At 39.9% G+C, this 10,128-nt stretch overlaps 1 protein-coding gene across 1 annotated transcript in view; it reads left to right on the top strand.

The window, feature by feature from the left end:
* Positions 1 to 10,128, top strand: part of LOC146469532 (ATP-binding cassette sub-family C member 4-like) — a 44,900-nt gene continuing 34,772 nt past the window's right edge. Inside the window, exons 1-4 of the mRNA XM_085123155.1 lie at positions 1 to 115; positions 334 to 444; positions 6,309 to 6,429; positions 7,519 to 7,734. Coding sequence (XP_084979281.1) covers positions 39 to 115; positions 334 to 444; positions 6,309 to 6,429; positions 7,519 to 7,734 — 525 coding nt within the window. The 5' untranslated portion in view covers positions 1 to 38. The remainder of the gene's footprint in view (positions 116 to 333; positions 445 to 6,308; positions 6,430 to 7,518; positions 7,735 to 10,128) is intronic.

The raw sequence follows: 10,128 nt of genomic DNA, 5'->3' as shown, positions 1-10,128 counted from the left end.
TACCCATTCTCTGCGCATCCACGCGCCCCAAAGGCAAGATGGCGGTCGAGAGGATGCACACCACAGCCAACCCAATGGCTAAAGCCACGTATATCAGCAAGTTTTTTACGTTTTGGTGAGTTCTTATAAAAAAATATGTAGTTGATAATGTCAGTAATCGGTACAGGTTTCTAAATTGTAGCTCCTGTGGGAAACAATTTTCTAATTACATAATCATCACCACATGACCCGGGCGCATGACCACGAAACTGCAGTCACCGAGAATGCTCACCTAGCCTCACTCAACAAGAATCCAGCTATTTTTAATTTTCTTTTTTTTATCTTCACTTCCAGGTGGATGAATGATGTATTTAAGAAAGGATACAAACATCCCCTAGAGAATTCTGATATTTATGAAATTTTACCAGAGGATGAAAGCCAAGAACTGACTGATAGATTAGAAAGGTTGGTTAACAAGAAGCTGTTTCCAGCTTATACTGGGGCCATATTTGACTGTGTGGTGCGGAAAGCCTACAATCTTTTAACAGTGATAACCTCCAGCATTGCCAATTCCCCTAAATAGATAGCCTCTTTCCCTGTCCCGCCCCCCACCCCCAAGAGAGCTTGCTCGCTGACTACCAAATAGATAGATACAGAGATATAGTGAGGCAATAAGTAACCACCGGATAGAATTGCATTTCTTGCAGTCAGAATAAAATACAGGGGAAAACGACATTTGTCATATGAATGCTTTTTTTAATCCCCGGGCTTTAATCCTTACGTTTTCACCTTTCGTTTAGAGACAGAAACCATTTGTGCGGTCCTGAAATGTATGTGACGCCGGGTCAATGATGGATCGTATTTTTCGGTATGATCTAGACCCGGGGGGTTACTCCCTTATGTGGCCTCAACGGGGACGTGCGGCCCGATAGGGTATGGTTTTCAGGGTGTTTTGTCTTGAATGGGGTATCTATTTCATCACTTTCTGTCTGAAACAGGGTATCCCTACATTACCTAATGGCTTAAACAGATTGTGATTGCCAATGCATTAAAATACAATAAGAAACTACTGTATTCTTATTTCATTCTAGTCTTAAACAGGGTGTGATTTTGGGTTAAATGTCTTAGAAAGGGCCTGAAAATTTTAAATTCTGCCTTAAACGGGATAGGGAAATTGGCGAATTGTGTCTTAAACAGGGTCAGGGTTTGAACGCCCGGGCCGCACCTCCCTATCCAAGCATCTGTTGAGTACACCCCCCCGGATCTAGAGTAACGTTACGCATTACGCATACATTTATATCCTTGTACGTTTTTTAATGTTTCTCTGTTTATATTTTTTAATGAAATTCAGGGGAAAGGAAAACCTTTCATTTGAAGACAGAAACCATTTCTACATTGATTGTTTATCTATAGTAAACGTGAGACATCTTTATCTATCTTGGCACGCGAGGTCATAGACTGATTTAGTTGCCAAATTTTCGATTAAACAAAATTAACCTTGAGGCACTCCAATTAGCCTAAAGAGCACTCCAGTCAGCCTAAATAGCACTTAGATTAGCTTAAATAGCTCCCCAGTTAGCTTAAGGGTTAGCAGTTTATGTTGGGGTTGTTCATGCCTCGCATGCCTCGCATGCCTCGCATGTTTTGTTCATGCCTCGCACGTCTGGCTCGCATATTGTAAACACTCCTCACGGTCCGAAAACAAAGAACGCGACCGAGAATTTAAAGAATTTGATAACTTGACAGAAAACATAACTCGTACCAGCCGAGTACAAAAAACGAGACCGAGAACAATAACTCATGGCTCGAAGTCTTATCTCTCGGCCCATCGCGACCCCAAAAAGAAAAAAGAATTTGATAATGCTACCAAAACCTTAACTCGGTCCGCCTTACGGCCCGAGTAATTATATAAGGGAAGGCTTTAGTAAGGATGATTTAGTTAGCATTTCTAAAATTTAATCTTGAGGATACTTTTGGGAGCAGGGAGCAGTGGTGAGAACATAAAACCTCTATTTTTTTGCACCCTTTGCTTGATCACATTTGCAGGGCTTGAAACAAGAGGGGCATGACATCTGATTTTGCACCAAATTGACTAATTTATATTCTGGTAAACAGACTGGATATCACTAAGGAAAATAATACACTAGTTCATAATACTACATGTAATTATTAGTTTTCAAACTAAAAGCTTCAATCCAAAGAATAAGGTTATTACTTTCTCCTGACAAACTGAAGCTACAATAAATTGTACAATTTTCTGTATACTAAACAAGTAAGTCAGCATCATTTTCATTTTATTATAAGCATAAAGGACAAAATCAACAAAGCATATGCCAAAACGGAGTTGATAACATTGAGAAATTCAGATTTCAAGCCCAGAAATGCACATACACCCCTCTTGCTCCAACTGGACATCGTGTAATAAAATGAAAATGATGCTGCAGGCTCGTAACCAGGATTTTATGTGGGGGGGTGCTAAAGAGGCCAAAGTGGACCAAAATACCAAAATGTATTTTTTATTGTCTATAGCTGATCCGTTTATTTAGGAAAGTAGCAATACATGAGAAATTGTAACGGCAAAGTACACGGTAGGAACTGAATATTACATTTGTCAAATACAATTGTTTGAAGTAAGTTATTAAGGACTAATTTTACGATGTGAAATGATACATCAAAATACTCTGGAACTAATATTCCCTCAGAATTGTCCCGAACTCCAGCTTCCCGTGGGTGTTTGGTGGCAAACAGATTTAGACCTCATCAAAAACAATTTTAACTTGATAATGAATGTGTATTAGTGCGAGGGACGACAGCCTTTCCTGGCCCATGCATGCGCTGTTATATGTATGCAGCCGCCTTAAACAACTTGCACTTCTTTCGCATTTACAGCTCGTTGCAGACGCATATCTTTAGGAGCGCATATATATTTGGAAAGAGATCATCATCGCACTCCTTAAGAGCTTTGGCTGCTATATTTGGCCTGTCTTCCTTCGGTTTTGAGGAGTATCTGAAAGAAATAAGAAACAATATTGTACTGTTATCTCTCACTTACCCATTTGTGTAATTTGTTGTTGTAAGCCTTGATTTTCGTCATCTATTCGGTTGTTCATGTTTTGCTCCGAATTAAGGAAGGATTCGGTAGCGATTATTGCGTCGTGATGGTACTTCATTTGCTCATATGCCAGTTTATGAAAGCGCCCTTGTCTTTCCTGCAATGCATAGGTGTCATCAAAGCACAGTGTTTACAGAATACTCCATCTACTGAAGGGCTGTAGACCATCCACGAGTACTCACTGTGGTATCGTGACTGAAACCGTCTTCGGCACTAATGAAGAAATCGCTTTGGAAAGTTGTAGTTAATCGGTGGCACAAAATGACTTTTAATCAGACAAGTGATACTTCTGACCAACTGGCAGCTTATTTGCGGAAGAACCAAATTTCTCAGAGGTCGTCGAAAACTTCCCAATGTCATTTAGTTCTTGTTGCATCATTGGTTCTAAGTGATGCTGCGTTAGATAGTCATCAGTATTTTCAGGTACTGGAGCTTGCGAAGTCTCTACAATTTTATACATAATATATTGCAGAATTGTTAAGAAAGTACACATCAGCTTTTCATAGAATATTGACATGCATCAGGAAATGACGATAAGAGACCAAGGGAAACATAAAATTTATTTTCCCTCGTTGTGTCTCAAAAACTTCTATTTTGATGGTTTGTGATGCCTGCGGATTTCCAGAAGGTGCTGCTTTAGATTAACCCCCCCCCAGTCCCTCTCCGAATTGTTACTCTGTGTTTCCTCACTGTATGTAAGTTTGTTTCATATTAAGGAATAGCGACTAAATCTCAGAGCATAATAATGGGATCAAGACTGGTGGACATCGCGAAAATAAGTGTGATTTACCTTCTATATCTCGCTGTAAAACTGTAGTTAACTGAGATAGATCTGAAGTTGTGGTTTCAGCTGGGCTGTCGTCGCAGACTGCACAGTCATTGTCAGCGTCTGATGGCTCTGGATGGGGTACTTTACTGACCCATGTATTGAGAGTCTGGCACGATTTAGCTGTAGCCTTCCTCTTTCTATTTTCCTGTTCTCCCTTACCCATAACTTCATTATTCATTCAGATAAGCTCGGACATCTGTGCGCTTAGTGAAATGTTCTGAATGGCTCTGGCTACTAGAGTGCAGCTGGTTTTAGTTTACCGGTGAATACATTACTGCTTTTTCCACTCTTTGGCTTTTTTCAAATATCACTGTTAAGTTTTAAACTCCACTTTAACGGACTACACTCCTTACATGTAACTTGGATATTGCGAGTATCAAAATGCAGACCTTTGGGGCCTGTGGGGGGGGGGGGGGGATGTGAACGGACCCCGTGCACCCCCCCTGGTTACGGGCCTGTGCTGACTTGCTTGTTGCTTGTCTAGTAGTTTCAGTTTTCAGTATCTTCTAGAAAATAACAAGTTTATTCTTTGGATGGAAGCCTTTAGTTAGTCAATCAATCAATCAATCAATCAATCAATCAATCAGTCGGTCACTCAGTCACCCACTTACTCAATCAATCAATCAGTCAATCAATCAGTCAGTCACTCAGCCAGTCAGTCAGTCAGTCACTCAATCAATCAATCAGTCAGTCACTCAATCAATCAATCAATCAATCAGTCAGTTAGTCAGTCAGTCAGTCAGTCAGTCACTCAATCAATCAATCAATCAATCAATCAATCAATCTTACATGATGCATGTAAAAATCCCTGATATGGATGTTATGAAGTAGAATTGAAATAGGAGAACATTTTGCTCTGTGATCTTGAGACTGAGCTAACCTTCAATAGGCACTATAGAGACAAAATTGAAACTCTGAGATGTACAAGTAGCGTACTGCTCTAAAAGATGAGGTTTTGGGACCTGTGAATTGTGTACATGACTATATACAATTAATTTGGTACATGTACTTTGTTTCTTTAAAAGCCATTTGCGGAAACTGAAAATAGTGGGGGACATTTTAAGAAAATTAGCAGAAGGGGAGTGGTCAGACCAGGTTCTGAGCTACACTCAATCCCTATCTAACTGACTGCTTTAGGGGAAGGAGGCATGGCTGTAGTCATGATGAGAGAAGTAAATGAATATTTTCCAGTCTTCTTTGACACTACATGTTTTAATAGGTTAGTAATGTGTATTGTGTTAGCACTTCTTTTGGAATTCCATTGCATGGGCATCAACTTGTAGCATTTTGTACCAGAATGACTGCAAATTTATGTCGGAGGACATTTGTTTAATCTCTCCCCCCCCCCCCCCCCTCCCACACACCCCCGAACAATGGCGTGGAACACACTCAGTTTAATTAATAATAATGCTAGAGTTTAAGGACGGTGCCTACTAATATCGAAGTATTTTGGTGCAGTTTATGACTATGCGGGAAAAGCAGATCTTAGCAAGGGCTATTGGAATCCAAAAAGAAAATTGGGGGTAACCATGCATTTTTCAGAGATAACTAAGCAATAATATCTCTAAAAAGCCCCAAAATATAAAGCAATGTATGGGATTTTTTCCTAAATTGACGCTTAGTTATCTCTGAAAAATGCATGGTTACCCCCAATTTTCTTATGAGATACCAAAAGCATTTGCTAAGTTTTGCTTTCTCCATATAATTTTAAACCGCGCAAAAATATTCCTGTATTAGTAGGCACCACCCATAGGAAACGCGAGTATCTCGAGATGTGCAGAACGTATGGGCAGTAACAATTATTATTATAGTAGGCACCGGCCTTAAAAAAAAAGTACGTACTGGGTGCCAGTCATAATTATTTTGGTGAGTACTAGATAACTTCAATGCAGTACATTATATCAGGCCCACAGTAATTGGCTCTTGCTGTTGTGGATGCCCTGCCTAATTTAATTCAGTATGTTGTAAATGTTAAAGCTAATAAAAAAAAAGAAATAAATAAAACTCTGGCCAAATAAGTGACCTTCATGACCATTTTAGACACCAAATGTTTTGCTAGTTGCCATGGTGACCAAAACAGTTGTAGTTTGAAGTGTTGTGCCTTTAGATGTATGTTATCAAGCATTTAGTTTGATGTCCAGAAAAATAAAATTATTAATTAATAATTATTATTTTACAGTACTCACACAGTGAACAACTTAATTGGTGGAGCGGAAAGTTGTGTAAAACCCAATACTGCAGTCTAACGTTTTTTACTGCCAGGTCTTCCATAAATTACTTTGCTTCCTGATTGGCTTCGAACAATAACACTTGACTCATAAAAAAAAAAAAAAAAAATGTGAGTACATGCAAGTTTCTGTTGATCAGGGCTCCTTTTTTTCTTTACAGTTTGTGGAATAAAGAATTAAAAGATGCACAGAGGAAAAACAGAAGACCAAGACTTAGGAATGCTTTCATTAAATTCTTAGGATTTAGATATCTTCTGCTTTCAGCATTTCCTTTATTGGAGGTACAGTATGTGTAAATTGTAATTTTTGTATTCAAAATTGTTTTGTCTTTGAGACATACAGCATGATACTAAATAAATTTAATTTTAAAACTTACTTCAGATCTTGTGGAGGTATTTTCTAGGTTCTAGACTTAAAAATGATCATAACAATTTATTGTAATGATTGAGGTTCAGACTTTTTTACCAGGTATTCTTGGACAGACATACAAACACAGTTACATGTCATGTAACTGTGAATTACAATCCACTGAATAGATTAATTTCTGCATGTTCTCATTGGACAAAAAACGTCATGTGGACAGTTGTCCAATTTGATTACAGTCACCCAATTTTTTTTTGACAAGAAAAACAAAGAAAGAACATCGATCACAACTTTAATTCTTAGTTGTTGCAATCCAATCACAGTTAGATGACAATGTAGAAAACCTTTCAGTTCTGTATTTATTTGGCTGTAATCATGCCATGACCATCACTGGCTGTTTTGTCTTTTCCACAGTAAAGGGCACATGTTTTTAGTAGCAATTAATTGGAGGGTTATAAATAAAGCCCCTTTCTGGCTCACTGGTGTATCGGAAGATAATGACCTTGGCTTTAAAGATTGTTATCAAAATTTCACAGTTGCCCTCAAAGCTTCACATCTCCATCAACTGTTCATTTTTCGGACATTCAATCTTTCAGCCTTACGCATCATACACCATAATGATTATACCAGACACCTGAACTGTGAAGGGGTTTTATGTTGTCAGTACTAATTGCGGAGGAATGATGTGCCATTATTGGCAGTGGGCGTGACTTTGTAAAACTTGATTTGATGAAAAACTGGCTTCACAAATACAGTAGATTTGTGATATTGAACTTAGAAAAATGTATGAAGTTTTATATGAACTAGGTGATTCACTTTAACTTAATTAATAGTAAAATTAAGAAACCAATCTGCATGCAATGTATTAATTTTAATTAGTAACATTCATTCATTCCTTTTGCATGCCACCTTTTCTCAGTCAGTCTTTTAATTGCAGTTCGTTTGAGTGCTACATGCACAAATCAATTTTGATTTTCACCATTTATTTTTTTGTCCATGTTGTGCAGGAAGGAGTGAAAGTCTGTGCCCCAATACTCACTGGTAGACTACTGAGCTTCTTTACTCCTGAGCCTGGTATAAGTAAAACTGATGCCTACATTACTGCAGCACTTCTTTCGCTTGTAGTCCTGACTGAGGGAGCAGTTCATGCTCCCAATTTTTTTAAGAATACAAGGCATGGCTTGCATTTGAGGATTGCTGCAGGGTCACTCATCTATAGAAAGGTTGGTCAGCTGGAATCTGTATGTCAGGACTATCTCAAACACCTATTTAAATAATCTTTTAGCTACGTTTACTCTAAAAATTGCAACTTAAAAGTTCACTTAGCTAAATTCCATTTGGCACAATAATAAGAGACAAGTTGAACAGTACAGGAAAGTTCTGGTTGAAACAGAGGTCAATTTAATAAAACTGTTACACTGTCTCTTGTAGTTTACAAGGTGGGCCATTTGTTTCACATACACAGAAAAAGAAACTCACTGTTAAGGAGTTTAAAAATATAATCATTATAAAGACTCATGTATAATGTAGATGATTTTGATTGGACTCATTTTCTACATGCATAGGTAATAGCAAGGCCCAGATTGTTAGCTACAGGATGGTGTAAATTGGTTGTACATGTAGTTTTAATGTACTGTACTGTACAATTAGCACTACACCTACTAACTTGGAATTGCAGGCCCATCCAAATTACACTCTCAACAGTTAACAATCATTCACTGAAGAGGAGGTGAATAGCTTGATGGATATCCATCACTTTCACCGACACTGAGGTGAATTATTGTTTTAGTACATATACCACACAAGCTGAATAACTACATGTAGTGGACCAAAAAGTTAATTTATATTTTACAATACTGTATGTAAAGATACTTGCGAGAATATCAATCCGAAAAATGTGCTTTACTTCACAAAGCCGAGTTAAGTTACAAGATTGAGCAATGTAACCCGAGAAATCTAGGTCACTCGCCGTGAGCTATCCTACGACCGGAAGTCACACAACGTCACATCCTCCCTTCTCAGAGGTAAACGAACAAAACAAAAACAAAAACAAAACCAAAAAAAAAGGAAACACAAAATTGAAAACTAAATCATGCATGTCTCTGTCCAAGTGAAGCTAGATACGAAAATGACAAGTCCGTGTTGGGTAGCTAGGTATACAAACTTCTAGCCAGTGATATAGTCCTTCAAGTACACTGGTGGACGCACAATGCGACCACTCGTCCGAGTGGGAGGAGTGGACGCATTCTCCCCTGGTCCAGCTGCTGGTGGCTCTTGAAGTGGCGACTGTTGTGCTATGGGCTCCTGCAGGGGCTCCACGTTGGGCGACGGAGCTGCATCCGAAGTCTCGCTCCTTGCTGTTGGTGGAGGCCCTGCAGTGAGGTTCTGCTCCTGACCGTCCACTTGTGCGTCTTCTTGGGTCTGCCTCAAATCCCGCCTGTTTCGTCGGTACTCTCTCGCGTCTTCCGTACGAACCTTGTGTGAACGAATGTCTGCTTTGCTCTCGACTCTGGCTTTTGTCCACCCCTGTTTTCTTTCGCCAGGTTGTAGGGGTTTTATACGAACGACATCCCCAATGCAAAGGTCATTTAGCTCTTTTGTACCGTGGTTGTATAATACATGGCTTGTTTGGCCTTCTGTTTCATTAGCTTCTGTGGAACCTCTGTTGGTATTTTTGGGTTTAACAACGTGCTTGATGTCGGGAGTAGGGTTCGCGTCCTTCGTCCAAAGAGACACTGTGCCGGAGAGCTTCCGAGGCCTTCAGTTGGCGTGTTGCGCCAGTCTAACAGCACCAGATGTGGGTCTTGCTCTGACTCCACAGCTTTTGTCATGAGGTTCTTTGCAGTCTTGACAGCGTTTTCAATCTTGCCATTCGACTGAGGGTAACCTGGGCTGCTAGTGATGTGCTCAAAGTTGTAAGCATGCGCAAAGTCTGCAAATGCAAATGCATTGAAGGGAGGTCCATTGTCGGATATGAGCTGGTCAGGCAAACCGTGTCTTGACAAGTGAACCTTTAGCTTAGAGATGGTTTCCTTCGCAGTTTTGTAGTACAGGCGGTCAATTTCGAAGAAACTTGAATTGTAGTCTGCTGTGATCAGATAATCCCTTCCGTTAAGTTCGAAGAGATCACAAGCGATCTTCTCCCATGGCCTTGACGGGATCTCGTGGCAGATCATAGGCTCTTTGGGTTGGCCGGCTTGATGGGCATTGCAGGTGGGACACTTGGAAATGAACTCCTCCAGGTCGCTGTTCATACCAGGCCAGTAGACTGACTCTCTAGCGCGGCGTAGACATCCCTGAATTCCAATGTGACTAGAGTGTACTCTGGACCTTATGTAGTCTTTCGCACCACCTGGAACGACAAGGCGTTCACCTTTAAAGATCAGGCCATTCTGTAGGCCTAGCTCATCACAAAAGGAATAGTAGTCCCTCAAATTCTCTGGAACTTTGTTTTGGTTGTCGGGCCAACCGTTCTTGATGATAGCTTCCAGCTCTTGCATGGTTGCATCTTGCTTCGTTTCGTGCTGGATGATCTTCAGCGTGTCATCTGATACTAACAGATGTTGGAGCATGTTAATGGATTCTGCATCCTTGGCCGTTTCACCCCTGTTATCTTG

The sequence above is a fragment of the Pavona decussata genome, unplaced genomic scaffold (assembly GCF_977016875.1).
Source record: "Pavona decussata unplaced genomic scaffold, jaPavDecu1.1 SCAFFOLD_122, whole genome shotgun sequence".
Lineage (NCBI taxonomy): Eukaryota > Metazoa > Cnidaria > Anthozoa > Scleractinia > Agariciidae > Pavona > Pavona decussata.
The sequence above is the reverse complement of the archived record's forward strand: the minus strand, read 5'-3'. Positions and strand labels throughout refer to the sequence as shown.